Raw genomic sequence first — 15,518 nt, 5'->3', positions numbered from 1 at the left:
AGTCTCACGCTTCTTGCGGGGAGCTTGCAGGGTTCTTTAAAGTTGCTGGAAACAAAGTTGCAGCTTTTCTTGGAGCAGGTCCGCTGTCCTCGGGAGTTTCTTGTCTTTTCGAAGCAGGGGCAGTCCTCAGAGGATGTCGAGGTCGCTGGTCCCTTTGGAAGGCGTCGCTGGAGCAGGATCTTTGGAAGGCAGGAGACAGGCCGGTGAGTTTCTGGAGCCAAGGCAGTTGTCGTCTTCTGGTCTTCCGCTGCAGGGGTTTTCAGCTGGGCAGTCCTTCTTCTTGTAGTTGCAGGAATCTAATTTTCTAGGGTTCAGGGTAGCCCTTAAATACTAAATTTAAGGGCGTGTTTAGGTCTGGGGGGTTAGTAGCCAATGGCTACTAGCCCTGAGGGTGGGTACACCCTCTTTGTGCCTCCTCCCAAGGGGAGGGGGTCACAATCCTAACCCCATTGGGGGAATCCTCCATCTGCAAGATGGAGGATTTCTAAAAGTTAGAGTCACTTCAGCTCAGGACACCTTAGGGGCTGTCCTGACTGGCCAGTGACTCCTCCTTGTTTTTCTCATTATTTTCTCCGGCCTTGCCGCCAAAAGTGGGGCCTGGCCGGAGGGGGCGGGCAACTCCACTAGCTGGAGTGTCCTGCTGGGTTGGCACAAAGGAGGTGAGCCTTTGAGGCTCACCGCCAGGTGTGACAATTCCTGCCTGGGGGAGGTGTTAGCATCTCCACCCAGTGCAGGCTTTGTTACTGGCCTCAGAGTGACAAAGGCACTCTCCCCATGGGGCCAGCAACATGTCTCGGTTTGTGGCAGGCTGCTAAAACTAGTCAGCCTACACAGACAGTCGGTTAAGTTTCAGGGGGCACCTCTAAGGTGCCCTCTGGGGTGTGTTTTGCAATAAAATGTACACTGGCATCAGTGTGCATTTATTGTGCTGAGAAGTTTGATACCAAACTTCCCAGTTTTCAGTGTAGCCATTATGGTGCTGTGGAGTTCGTGTTTGACAGACTCCCAGACCATATACTCTTATGGCTACCCTGCACTTACAATGTCTAAGGTTTTGTTTAGACACTGTAGGGGCACAGTGCTCATGCACTGGTACCCTCACCTATGGTATAGTGCACCCTGCCTTAGGGCTGTAAGGCCTGCTAGAGGGGTGTCTTACCTATACTGCATAGGCAGTGAGAGGCTGGCATGGCACCCTGAGGGGAGTGCCATGTCGACTTACTCATTTTGTTCTCACTAGCACACACAGGCTTGTAAGCAGTGTGTCTGTGCTGAGTGAGGGGTCTCTAGGGTGGCATAAGACATGCTGCAGCCCTTAGAGACCTTCCTTGGCATCAGGGCCCTTGGTACTAGAAGTACCAGTTACAAGGGACTTATCTGAATGCCAGGGTGTGCCAATTGTGGATACAATGGTACATTTTAGGTGAAGGAACACTGGTGCTGGGGCCTGGTTAGCAGGGTCCCAGCTCTCTTCTCAGTCAAGTCAGCATCAGTATCAGGCAAAAAGTGGGGGGTAACTGCAACAGGGAGCCATTTCTTTACAATGTCCAACTGCATTCCGATCCTATAGAGGATGATTTTTTATTTAACACCCTCTCGGCTACACATAGCCAATATCAATGTCTCCCAATGCTACCAGGGATGTTACGGCACGCAAAACAAATTTTTGAAGAGCCCGTAAAATCAAGAGCCATCACCCCAAGGGTGGATAAGAAATACAAACCACCACCCACAGACCCAGTGTTTATTACTTCGCAGTTACCACCTGACTCCGTAGTAGTAGGGGCAGCTCGCAAAAGAGCAAATTCCCATACATCTGGCGACGCCCCACCTCCGGACAAAGAAAGCCGAAAATTTGATGCGGCAGGAAAAAGAGTAGCATCACAGGCAGCCAACCAGTGGCGCATCGCAAATTCTCAAGCGCTGCTGGCCCGATATGACCGCGCACACTGGGATGAGATGCAACTTCTCATAGACCATCTTCCCCAGGAATACCAAAAAAGGGCGCAGCAAATAGTTGAAGAGGGACAAACGATCTCAAACAATCAAATCCGCTCTTCAATGGACGCAGCCGATACTGCAGCGAGAACAGTCAACACTGCTGTCACCATAAGGAGACACGCTTGGCTCCGCACTTCAGGCTTCAAACCTGAAATCCAGCAGGCTGTCCTTAATATGCCCTTCAACGAGAAACAACTTTTTGGCCCTGAAGTGGACACAGCCATTGAAAAACGTAAAAGGACACCGACACGGCCAAAGCCATGGGCGCACTCTACTCCCCGCAGAGCAGAGGCTCTTTTAGAAAAACTCCATTTAGAGGGGGGTTTCGTGGCCAACCCACAGACACCACCAGCCAACAAACAAGAACCACACCATATCAGGGTTCATTCCAAAGGGGAGGTTTCAGGGGATATAGAGGGGGTCAATTCCCAAGGAGTAGGGGAAGATTCCAGACTCCAAAAACACCTCCACCTAAACAGTGACTTTCAAGTCACACAACCCCTTCACTCAACACCAGTGGGGGGAAGACTAAGCCAATTCTACCAATCTTGGCAGCAGATTACAACAGACAATTGGGTATTAGCAATAATCCAACATGGCTATTGCATAGAATTCCACCAATTCCCACCAAACATCCCTCCAAAAACACGCACCACAACATTTAGAACTTTTAGGACTAGAAGTTCAAGCACTACTGCAAAAGGATGCAATAGAGTTAGTACCAGTTCAACAAAAAAACACAGGAGTTTACTCCCTGTACTTTCTAATTCCAAAAAAAGGCAAAACATTAAGACCAATATTAGATCTCAGGACACTAAATACCTACATCATATCGGACCACTTTCACATGGTCACACTACAAGACATCATTCCACTGCTCAAACAGCAAGATTACATGACCACATTAGACCTAAAAGATGCGTACTTTCATATACCGATACACCCTTCTCACAGAAAGTACCTAAGGTTCGTATTCAAAGGAATACATTACCAATTCAAGGTGTTGCCATTCGGAATAACAACTGCACCAAGAATATTCACAAAATGTCTAGCAGTAGTAGCAGCACATATCAGAAGACAACAAATACATGTGTTTCCTTACCTAGACGATTGGCTAATCAAGACCAACACAGTAAAAAAGTGCACAAACAACACCACATATGTCATACAAACCCTTCACAAACTGGGTTTCTCCATCAACTATACAAAGTCACACCTCGAACCCTGTCAGACACAACAATATCTAGGGGCAACCATCAACACATCAAAAGGAATTGCCACTCCAAGTCCACAGAGTTCAAGCATTCCACAAGGTAATAAGTGCTATGTTTCCAAACCAAAAGATACAAGCAAAATTTGTGCTAAAACTTCTAGGCATGATGTCATCATGCATAGCCATTGTCCCAAACGCAAGACTACACATGCGACCCTTACAACAGTGCCTAGCATCACAATGGTCACAAGCACAGGGTCAACTTCTAGATCTGGTGTTGGTAGACCGCCAAACATACCTCTTGCTTCTATGGTGGAACAGCAACAATTTAAACAAAGGGCGGACATTTCAGGACCCAGTGCCTCAATACGTTATAACAACAGATGCTTCCATGACAGGGTGGGGAGCACACCTCAATCACCACAGCATTCAAGGACAATGGGACGTACACCAAACAAAATTTCATATAAATTACCTAGAACTGTTAGCAGTATTTCTAGCGTTAAAAGCCTTTCAACCCATAATAACACACAAATACATTCTTGTCAAAACAGACAACATGACAACAATGTATTATTTAAACAAACAAGGAGGAACACACTCAACACAATTGTGTCTCCTAACACAAAAAATATGGCAGTGGGCGATTCACAACCACATTCGCCTAATAGCACAATTTATTCCAGGGATCCAAAACCAACTAGCAGACAACCTTTCGCGAGATCACCAACAAGTCCACGAATGGGAAATTCACCCCCAAGTTCTGAACAAGTACTTTCAAATTTGGGGAACACCCCAGATAGATTTGTTTGCAACAAAAGAAAACGCAAAATGCCAAAACTTCGCATCCAGGTACCCACACCGCGAATCACAAGGCAATGCTCTATGGATGAGTTGGTCAGGGATATTTGCATACGCTTTTCCCCCTCTCCCTCTCCTTCCATATCTAGTAAACAAATTGAGTCAAAACCAACTCAAACTCATACTGATAGCACCCACATGGGCAAGACAACCTTGGTATACAACTCTACTACACCTTTCACTAGTACCGCATGTCAAACTACCCAACAGACCAGATCTGTTAACACAACACAAACAACAGATCAGGCATCCAAACCCAGCATCATTGAATCTAGCAATTTGGCTCCTGAAATCCTAGAATTCGGACACTTAGACCTCACACAAGAATGTATGGAGGTCATAAAACAAGCTAGAAAAGCTTCCACTAGACACTGCTATGCATCTAAGTGGAAAAGATTTGTTTGCTACTGCCATACCAATCAAATCCAACCATTGCATGCCTCTACAAAGGACATAGTGGGATACTTACTACATTTGCAAAAAGCGAACCTCGCTTTTTCATCTATAAAAATACACCTCGCAGCAATATCTGCTTACCTACAAACTACTCATTCATCGTCTCTATTTAGAATACCAGTTATTAAAGCATTCATGGAAGGGCTAAAAAGAATGATACCACCAAGAACACCACCAGTTCCTTCATGGAACCTTAACATCGTCTTAACAAGACTCATGGGTCCACCTTTCGAACCCATGCATTCCTGTGAAATGCAATATCTAACCTGGAAGGTCGCATTTCTCATTGCAATCACATCCCTCAGAAGAGTAAGTGAAATACAGGCATTTACCATACAAGAACCATTTATTCAAATACACAAAAATAAAATAGTTCTAAGAACAAATCCAAAATTTCTACCAAAAGTAATCTCACCATTCCATTTAAATCAAACAGTAGAATTGCCAGTGTTCTTCCCACAACCAGATTCCGTGGCTGAAAGGGCACTACATACATTAGACATCAAAAGAACACTAATGTACTACATTGACAGAACAAAGCTAATCAGGAAAACAAAACAACTGTTCATAGCTTTTCAAAAACCACACATAGGAAATCCAATCTCTAAACAAGGCATTGCTAGATGGATAGTCAGATGTATTCAAACATGCTATCTTAAAGCCAAGAGAGAATTGCCTATTACACCAAAGGCACACTCAACCAGAAAGAAAGGTGCTACAATGGCCTTTCTAGGAAACATTCCTATGAGCGAAATATGTAAGGCTGCAACCTGGTCTACGCCTCATACATTTACTAAACACTACTGTGTAGACGTACTAAATGCACAACAAGCTACAGTGGGCCAAGCTGTACTAAGAACATTATTCCAAACTACTTCAACTCCTACAGGCTAAACCACCGCTTTTAGGGGAGGTAACTGCTTTATAGTCTATGCTAAACATGTGTATCTGCAGCAACATATGCCATCGAACTGAAAATGTCACTTACCCAGTGTACATCTGTTCGTGGCATTAGTCGCTGCAGATTCACATGTGCCCTCCCGCCTCCCCGGGAAGCCTGTAGCCGTTTAGAAGTAGATCTTAAATCTTAAACATTTGTAAATAATTATTATAAACTTTTTATGTACATACGTATTCACTCCATTGCATGGGCACTATTTATAGCAAACAACTCCATCCTCACCCTCTGCGGGGAAAACAATCTAAGATGGAGTCGACGCCCATGCGCAATGGAGCCGAAGAGGGAGGAGTCCTTCGGTCCCGTGACCAAAAAAAGACTTCTTCGAAGAAAAACAACTTGTAATACTCCGAGCCCAACACCAGGCAGCGGACTGTGCTAAACATGTGAATCTGCAGCGACTAATGCCACGAACAGATGTACACTGGGTAAGTGACATTTTCATTCTCTAGTTATGGAACCAGTGTTTTTAGAGCACATTTTGTTGCTCACTGCACCAAATTGAGCTAATGTTCTCCTCTCACTCAGTCCTACAAATCAGCTCATAAAGCCACATGATGATGACTCGGTGTTTGCTACCCCCATCTCGCCTCTACTACTGGGCACCAATCTTTTGGTTATAAATGCCTGGTTAATGGGTGGTTTGGATGATCCGTACAAATAGTGCATCACTCCATCAAGACCCATGCTGCATAGTTCCAGCTGGATCTTGATGGAGTGACGCACTATTTGTACGGTCGCCCACTTCTCCTTTCTGTACTGGAAATCACCAGACCAATCTTCTTGGTATGGATGGGGGCTCTCCGATTTATGGGGCTGGAATAGGCATCTTAACTGGGCAGGCGCCCTATGGAGGAGTCGTCGTTGGCTAGAGCAAGTGACGCGACTTAAGGGATTCAATTGTTTGGACTTAATCAGAATTTCCACAGTGGCTGACATTTGGTGCGGATCCATCATATATTCCTTTACTAATCTCTGGGCTCAATTCATTCTCTCTCCCCCTCTTCTCTCTCTCCCCCTCTTCTCTCTCTCCCCCTCTTCTCTCTCTCCCCCTCTTCTCTCTCTCCCCCTCTTCTCTCTCTCCCCCTCTTCTCTCTCTCTCTCTTTTCTCTCTCTCATGGTTTGGCTATGCCCACAAGTTGGTCCTGGGTTGGAGCAACCCTCTCAGCTGTTCTTGGAATTTCTGTACAGTTGACTCAGAAGGTGACACTGCTTGGTGTGTTGGATAAATTGAGTGGGGGGTGAGGGGGTCTAGAGGAGAAAGAGCGTTAATTAGACTGGCTACTCTGGTGGCCAAAAGAGACATATCCCGCACTTGGAAACAATCTTCCCCACCGAAATAGAAACAATGTTGTGCTGGTATGAACTGGTGTGCTAAACAGGATGGGCCAATCTACATTGACCTTGGATGTCCTGCCAAGTTTTCCAAGATTTGTGGTAAAAGGTGGGAATATTATGGGTTGTCTTCAACATTCAACTCTTTACTGAGTCATGTGGTATGATATATGGTGGGGGGTGGGCAGGATGTAGGGGAGGGACTGATGCTGAATTCACCGAGTTTATTGTGATTGTTTTTGGCACTGTACCTTTATTGTTCTTTTTCAGTGAACACTTAATAAAATGTGTTTATTAAAAATAGAGTGGTTACAGTTGAATTGTGGTGTTGAGGAAGCCTGTTTTCTAATTGGAGCTCATCGTTAAATGAGTATACTTCTGCTAAAGTGTCAAATTAAAAAAGTAAATTGTATTTGGAGCCACAGGCCCATCCTCCAACTGTGCTGGGGAAAATTGTTATAGGTAGGTACATTTTTCCATTTTTTTCCATTTCCTGATAAAGAAACATTTTGAATTGTTTTTGTTACCTTTTTTGTGATCTCTTATATTGAGTGTTTAAACATGTCCAGATGTTTTTGTGGCATTGACAAGCATATGTTTAACATTTTCAGGCAGTTCTGTCTTGAGCTTAATGGACTTGCAGTCAAACTCCAGGTAATGCTTTTCATGTTTTTATGTGGATGTTAGGTACTATATATCCTGCAGCATATACTTAGTAAGAACTAGATGATACAGCAGTTTGGCAAACGTTTATACAGAGACTTCATCCTCTTGCTTGATTGCACACATTTGACTCTGAATACAATTCACCATCATTTGGTGACATGGTTGTGTCTGTCAATTTTCCATTTGGTCGATAATCAATTCAAACAACTTGGCCATTGAGGTTGGTACATACTGGTATGTAAGTTGAAAATGGCCAGATGGATTGTACACTGTTTGCATACTGACGCATAGGAGAGGATTGAAAATGTTATGGTATAAAAATTCATTCACCTCTTAGGATTAAATAATGTTTAATTAAATAAAACTAAATGTTCTCCTGCAGCTCCAGAGTGATTGATTGCACTCCTTTGCTCCCCAGTGCTGCCTTTCCAATTGTTGTTTTCTTCTATAAGTTGTGGTGCTGCACAAGCATACGGCAGTTCAGAAGATACTTTCTTCCTATTTCTTTTTTTTTTTTCACTTGAACATTTTGTTTAAGTCTGCTATTAAAACATGAATTGGTTCTCAACTAATCTCTCACATTGGTGGGCCTTGCCAGAGGGCTGCACAATTTTTATTGAACCAAACCTTGTTGTACCCCATGAAGCAGACAAATGTGTGTCCAGATGTGTGTTTGATTTGAATTTGAAAATATTTTCTGTTGAGAATTATTTGAAAGTTTAAAAAAAAAAAACAGTTAGGAACAGATATGTATCAAATTGGCGAGGAGCATCCCCATCTCATTTGATGTTCCTATGTTGTGCATGAGGTCCAAGACAAACATGTTTGTATCCTGTGTACTTTGGGCCATTAACTACCTGGTGTAATTCCAAGGCCCATGTTTTCAAAGATACTACAGTTGTAATAATTTGAGGTGTTGTTTATGTACACAAGGGAGTCCTGAGCACTTTTGCATGTTGGGTATTCCTTCACACCTGGGAGACTCTAGAAAATGAAAAAATACCTAGCTAGTTTGCCTTTTTGCTGTATGCCGTATGCCTATTAAACAGAAGGCTTACCGAATTTTGTTTTTCATACAAAGGTGCTACTTTTAGGTCGAGCCTAGGCAGTGCGCATGCGCTGTCTCTCAGCATGCTGTAATCGAATTTCTGTGAGATTTCACCACACCCATCACTTTCATTGGTTTCCCAGGTTGCCTTTCTAAAGTCCCTTGTGGTATTTGGTAAATTTCACCTTGTCTCATCTTGAGGCTATTTTGTTACTGCCTTTGAGACTGACCATGTTACATGGATTATTGCACGATCAGCCATATACCTTACTGTTGCGCACTACTTTTTTCTTTTGCTTTGCGCTCCGTGGCAGTATGTTTCGACATGTCACCGTTTCTTGTCTCTGGTTATTTGCTGTGTCTGCACCCGTTGACCGAAGGTATTGGAGTGCTTTACATGACCACTGGTTACATTAGAGGAGACATTCATTTTTGGTTGGCACAGGGAGATTAAGTGACTTTCCCAGGATCGCAGGATGTTGAGCCAACGCTGAGACTCCAACCTGGTTCCCCAGCTCCAAAGTCGGTAGCTCATGCCCTTAGGCCACATCCTCTCCCCAATTTTTGCTTCAACAGACCTACAATTACTGTGAGTGGCCACAGTGTATGGGAGCGGGCTGCTTTGACTCCCTCTTTGATCTCTTTTTGCAGCCTTTGTTATTAGTCCTGGTGTTGGCTGTTGTTTTGCACTTCGAGCGCGCTGATGGCGCTTTGTTCTCGGATCGAACGCCCAGCTCCCAACCATTCTTTAATTGTTTTTCAATCACGCCAAGGTTCTTTTAATAGGAAAATTAAAACCTATTTGCTTTGCTATAGTTTTTTCTTTGGACATTTGTGGCAGCTAAAAAAGAATGTGCATTTTTATTCAAGCATTTCCATTGGTGCATTTTTGAAAGGTGAAAAGCTGTGTGTTTCTTTTTCATTTTGTTTTGGGTAATTTGGTTTATGGGCATTTTCAAAGTAGAGTGTAATTCTAATTTGTTTTTTAACTGATAACGTTACGTATATAGGCAGACCCTTTAACTATTGTGCTGGCTTATGTCTGCAATCTTTGCAATTAACAAACAGGTAGATATATATATATATATATATATATATATATATATGTTCGATGGCACGTGTAGCTGCAGATACACATGCTTTGCACATCCCGCCATCTAGTGTTGGGCTCGGAGTGTTACAAGTTGTTTTTCTTCGAAGAAGTCTTTTCGAGTCACGAGATCGAGGGACTCCTCCCCTTTCGGCTCCATTGCGCATGGGCGTCGACTCCATGTTAGATTGTTTTCTTTCCGCCATCGGGTTCGGACGTGTTCCTTTTCGCTCCGCGTTTCGGTTCAGAAAGATAGTTAGAATCTCGGAAAATTCGACGGTATTGTTTGCGTTCGGTATCTGGTTAGTTACAACAGATCGACCCTGAATTTTGAAGAGCTCCGGTGGCCCTTCGGGGTTTTCGATCCCCCGTCGGGGCCTGGTCGGCCCGACCACGTGTCTCTTCAAGGCTAATGGAACGGACCCCATTCCGCTTCTGCCCCAAATGTCACAACAAGTATCCTTATACAGATCAGCATCTGGTCTGTAACTTGTGTTTGTCTCCAGAGCACAAAGAAGATACTTGTGAAGCCTGTCGAGCGTTTCGGTCGAGGAAGACATTAAGAAACCGAAGAGCGAGAAGACTACAGATGGCGTCGGTGCCGACAGGACAAAAACACTTGGAGGATGAAGAAGAAACCTTCTCCATCGAGGACTCGGACGAGGTCGATCCCGAACAGACGCCGAAAACCGTGAGTAAGACGTCGACACACAAAGCTCACGGAAAGACCACTAAAGCCCAGGGGACGCCACCGCCAGCAGGCCATGGCTTAACTTGAAAAATAGGTGACCGATCATCGGCACCGAAAAAGGGCACGCATGTGTCGAAGACATCCGACTCCGGTCGAGATACCGGCACAGAGCAGACTCGACCCAGAGACAGCGGGTCAGAGCAAGTTCGGCACCGAAACGAGTCGGCACAGAGAGACGGGAATGCCGATAATTAAAAAAGTGTCGTCGGAGCCGAAAAAGACTGCCGAAAAAGTTTCCATTCCGAAACATCCGGCCTCGGAACCGAAAACAAGTTCCTACACAGAGGAACAGGTACTGTCCTCACAAATGCAAGGACATAGGTTTGAACAAGAACTAGAGTCAATGAAGCCAGACTACACTCTGAGAAGGCTCCACATCCAAAAGGAGACAGGGAAGATAAGTACTCTTCCCCCAATTAGGATGAAAAGAAGACTTGCCTTTCAAGAAAAAGACAAGCAGCCACAGGCAAAGGTGGCAAGACCAGTAACCCCGCCACCATCTCCACCACGCTCAACGCACACATCACCGGTAGCCACTCCACCACTGATGCAGTCCCCCAACTCATACTGGAATGAGTCAGGATGATCCCGACGCACATGGGATCTTTATGATGCGCCAGTATCAGATAACAGCCCAGACTGTTATCCAGTGAGACCGTCGCCACCTGAGGACAGTACAGCCTACACACAGGTGGTGTCCAGAGCAGCGGCGTTTCATAATGTCACCCTGGATGCAGAGCCTATTGAGGATTACTTTTTATTTAACACACTATCCTCCACACATAGCCAATACCAAAGTCTCCCTATGCTACCTGGAATGCTAAAACACTCCAAATAGGTGTTTCAGGAGCCTGTGAAGAAGAGGGCCATAACTCCAAGGGTGGAGAAGAAATACAAGCCACCGCCAACAGACCCTGTATACATCACGCAGCAATTAACACCAGACTCTGTGGTAGTAGGGGCAGCTCGCAAGAGAGCGAACTCGCACACCTCGGGAGATGCACCACCTCCAGACAAGGAGAGTTGCAAGTTTGACGCTGCGGGGAAAAGGGTTGCAGCACAAGCGGCCAACCAATGGCGCATTGCCAACTCACAGGCATTGCTGGCGAGATATGATAGGGCTCATTGGGACGAAATGCAACATTTCATTGAACACTTGCCCAAAGAGTTCCAAAAAAGAGCACAACAGGTGGTGGAGGAAGGACAGAGTATCTCGAACAATCAGATACGCTCGCAATGGATGCAGCAGATACAGCTGCTAGGACGGTAAATACAGCAGTGACCATAAGGAGACATGCATGGCTGCTTACATCTGGATTCAAGCCGGAAGTACAACAAGCCGTGCTGAATATGCCATTTAACGGACAGCAGTTGTTTGGGCCGGAGGTGGACACTGCTATCGAAAAACTTAAAAAGGACACTGATACGGCCAAAGCCATGGGCGCACTCTACTCCCCACAGAGCAGAGGCACATTTTGTAAAACTCAGTTTCGAGGGGGGTTTCAAAGACAAAGCACAGAACCCACAACCTCACAAACAAGGCCCACTTATCAGAGCCAATATCAGCGGGGAAATTTTCGGGGACATTATAGAGGGGGCCAATTCCAAAAGAGTAGAGGGAAGTTCCAAAGTCCCAAAACTCCTCAAAACAAGCAGTGACTTCGACGTCACAAATCCCCAACACATAACACCTGTAGGGGGGAGACTAACCAAGTTCTACAAACATTGGGAGGAAATAACAACAGACACTTGGGTCCTAGCAATTATCCGGCATGGTTATTGCATAGAATTTCTCAAATTCCCTCCAAATGTCCCACCAAAAACACACAGTATGTCAAAACAACACATGGATCTTCTACAACTAGAGGTCCAAGCGTTGTTACAAAAAGATGCAATAGAACTGGTACCAATTCATCAGAGAGGAACAGGAGTTTACTCTCTGTACTTTCTCATACCCAAAAAGGACAAAACTCTAAGACCTATATTAGATCTCAGAACATTAAATACCTACATCAAATCAGATCACTTTCACATGGTGACATTACAGGACGTAATCCCATTGCTCAAACAACAAGACTACATGACAACACTAGACCTAAAGGATGCATACTTCCATATAACGATACATCCTTCACACAGAAAGTACTTAAGGTTTGTATTCCAAGGGGTAGATTACCAATTCAAAGTGTTGCCATTCGGGATAACAACTGCGCCAAGAGTTTTTACAAAATGCCTGGCAGTAGTGGCTGCACAGGAGGCAGCAAATACATGTGTTCCCGTACCTAGACGATTGGTTAAATCAAAACCAACACGCAAGAACGGTGTTCACAACACATGTCATAGAAACCCTCCACAAACTAGGTTTCTCACTCAACTACACAAAGTCACACCTTCAGCCGTGTCAAACACAGCAATACTTAGGGGCGACAATCAACACAATAAAAGGGATTGCCACTCCAAGTCCACAAAGGGTACAGGCATTTCACAATGTAATACAGGCCATGTATCCAAAACAAAGGATACAAGTCAAGATGGTGATGAAACTACTAGGCATGATGTCCTCATGCATAGCCATTGTCCCAAACGCAAGGTTGCATATGCGGCCCTTACAACAGTGCCTAGCATTACAATGGTGACAGGCACAGGGTCAACTTCTAGATCTAGTGTTAATAGACCGCCAAACATACACCTCGCTTCAATGGTGGAACAATATAAATTTAAACCAAGGGCGGCCTTTCCAAGACCCAGTGCCTCAATACGTAATAACGACAGATGCCTCCATGATAGGGTGGGGAGCACACCTCAATCAACACAGCATCCAAGGACAATTTGACACTCAGCAGAAACAGTTTCACATAAATCACTTAGAACTACTGGCAGTATTTCTAGCGTTGAAGGCATTTCAACCCATAATAAGCCACAAACACATTCTTGTCAAAACAGACAACATGACAACGATGTATTATCTGAACAAACAGGGAGAAACACACGACACACAGTTGTGTCTCCTGGCACAGAGAATAAGGCATTGGGCGATTCACAACCACATTCGCCTAATAGCACAGTTTATTCCAGGGATTCAGAATCAGTTAGCAGACAATCTCTCTCGGGATCACCAACAGATCCACGAATGGGAGATTCACCCCCAAATACTAAACACTTACTTCCAAAGATGGGGAACACCACAAATAGACCTATTTGCAACAAAAGAAAACGCAAAATGCCAAAACTTCGCATCCAGGTACCCACAAGATCAATCTCAGGGCAATGCGTTATGGATGAGCTGGTCAGGGATATTTGCATACGCTTTTCCCCCTCTCCCACTCCTTCCGTATCTAGTAAACAAATTGAGTCAAAACAAACTCAGACTCATACTAATAGCACCAACCTGGGCAAGACAACCTTGGTACACAACACTACTAGACCTCTCAGTAGTGCCTCATATCAAGCTTCCAAACAGACCAGATCTGTTAACTCAACACAAACAACAGATCAGGCATCCAAATCCAGCATCACTGAATCTAGCAATTTGGCTCCTGATGTCTTAGAATTCGGACATCTAGACCTTACACAGGAATGTATGGAGGTCATAAAACAAGCAAGGAAACCAACCACAAGACATTGCTATGCAAATAAGTGGAAAAGATTTGTTTATTATTGCCATAATAATCAAATTCAGCCATTACACGCATCAGCTAAAGACATCGTAAGCTACTTGCTGCATTTACAAAAGTAAAAGCTAGCTTTTTCATCCATTAAAATACATCTTACCGCAATTTCAGCTTATCTGCAAATTACGCACTCCACTTCATTATTTACAATCCCAGTCATAAAAGCATTTATGGAGGGCCTAAAGAGAATTATTCCACCAAGAACGCCACCAGTTCCTTCGTGGAACCTTAACATTGTCTTAACACGACTCATGGGTCCACCTTTTGAACCCATGCACTCATGTGAGATACAAGATTTAACATGGAAAGTAGCGTTTCTCATTGCATCACATCTCTAAGAAGAGTAAGTGAAATACAGGCATTTACCATACAAGAACCCTTTATTCAGATACACAAGCATAAAGTAGTTTTACGAACTAACCCAAAGTTCTTACCAAAAGTCATATCACCGTTTCACTTAAATCAAACAGTAGAACTACCAGTGTTCTTTCCAGAACTAGATTCTGTAGCTGAAAGCACTACATACATTAGACATCAAAAGAGCTTTAATGTACTACATTGATGGAACAAAACAAATATGGAAAACAAAACAACTGTTTGTTGCTTTTCAAAAACCTCATACAGGGAATCCAATATCCAAACCAGGCATTGCCAGATGGATAGTTAAATGTATTCAAACTTTTTATCTCAAAGCAAAAAGAGAACTGCCTATAACACCAAAGGCACATTCAACTAGGAAGAAAGGTGCTACTATGGCCTTTCTAGGAAACATTCCAATGACTGAAATATGTACGGCAGCCACATGGTCTACGCCTCATACATTCACCAAACATTACTGCGTGGATGTGTTAACAACACAACAAGCCACAGTAGGACAAGCAGTACTACGAACTTTATTTCAAACAACGTCAACTCCTACAGGCTGAGCCACCGCTTTTGGGGAGATAACTGCTTACTAGTCTATGCAAAGCATGTGTATCTGCAGCTACACATGCCATCGAACGGAAAATGTCACTTACCCAGTGTACATCTGTTCGTGGCATGAGACGCTGCAGATTCACATGCGCCCACCCGCCTCCCCGGGAGCCTGTAGCCGTTTCGAAGTTGATTTTGAACATTTGTAAATTTGTAAATATATCACTTTAAACCACATTATGTACATACATATTTACTCCATTGCAAGGGCACTATTACTATAATGCACAACTCCTCACCCTCTGCGGGGAAAACAATCTAAGATGGAGTCGACACCCATGCGCAATGCAGCCGAAAGGGGAGGAGTCCCTCGATCTCGTGACTCGAAAAGACTTCTTCGAAGAAAAACAACTTGTAACACTCCGAGCCCAACACTAGATGGCGGGATGTGCAAAGCATGTGAATCTGCAGCGTCTCATACCAAGAACAGATGTACACTGGGTAAGTGACATTTTCCATATATATATATATATATATATATATATATATATGT

At 44.1% G+C, this 15,518-nt stretch overlaps 1 protein-coding gene across 2 annotated transcripts in view; it reads left to right on the top strand.

The window, feature by feature from the left end:
- LOC138285629 (MOB-like protein phocein) overlaps positions 1-15,518 on the top strand; it is a 464,238-nt gene that overhangs the window by 382,046 nt on the left and 66,674 nt on the right. For both annotated transcript variants that reach the window (XM_069225826.1, XM_069225823.1), the window contains one exon: positions 7,436-7,478. In XM_069225826.1, the coding sequence (XP_069081927.1) occupies positions 7,436-7,478 (43 nt within the window). The remainder of the gene's footprint in view (positions 1-7,435; positions 7,479-15,518) is intronic.

Source organism: Pleurodeles waltl, chromosome 3_1 (genome assembly GCF_031143425.1).
Source record: "Pleurodeles waltl isolate 20211129_DDA chromosome 3_1, aPleWal1.hap1.20221129, whole genome shotgun sequence".
Classification (NCBI taxonomy): Eukaryota; Metazoa; Chordata; class Amphibia; order Caudata; family Salamandridae; genus Pleurodeles; species Pleurodeles waltl.
Note: the sequence above shows the minus strand (reverse complement) of the source record. Positions and strands in the feature narration are given on the sequence as shown.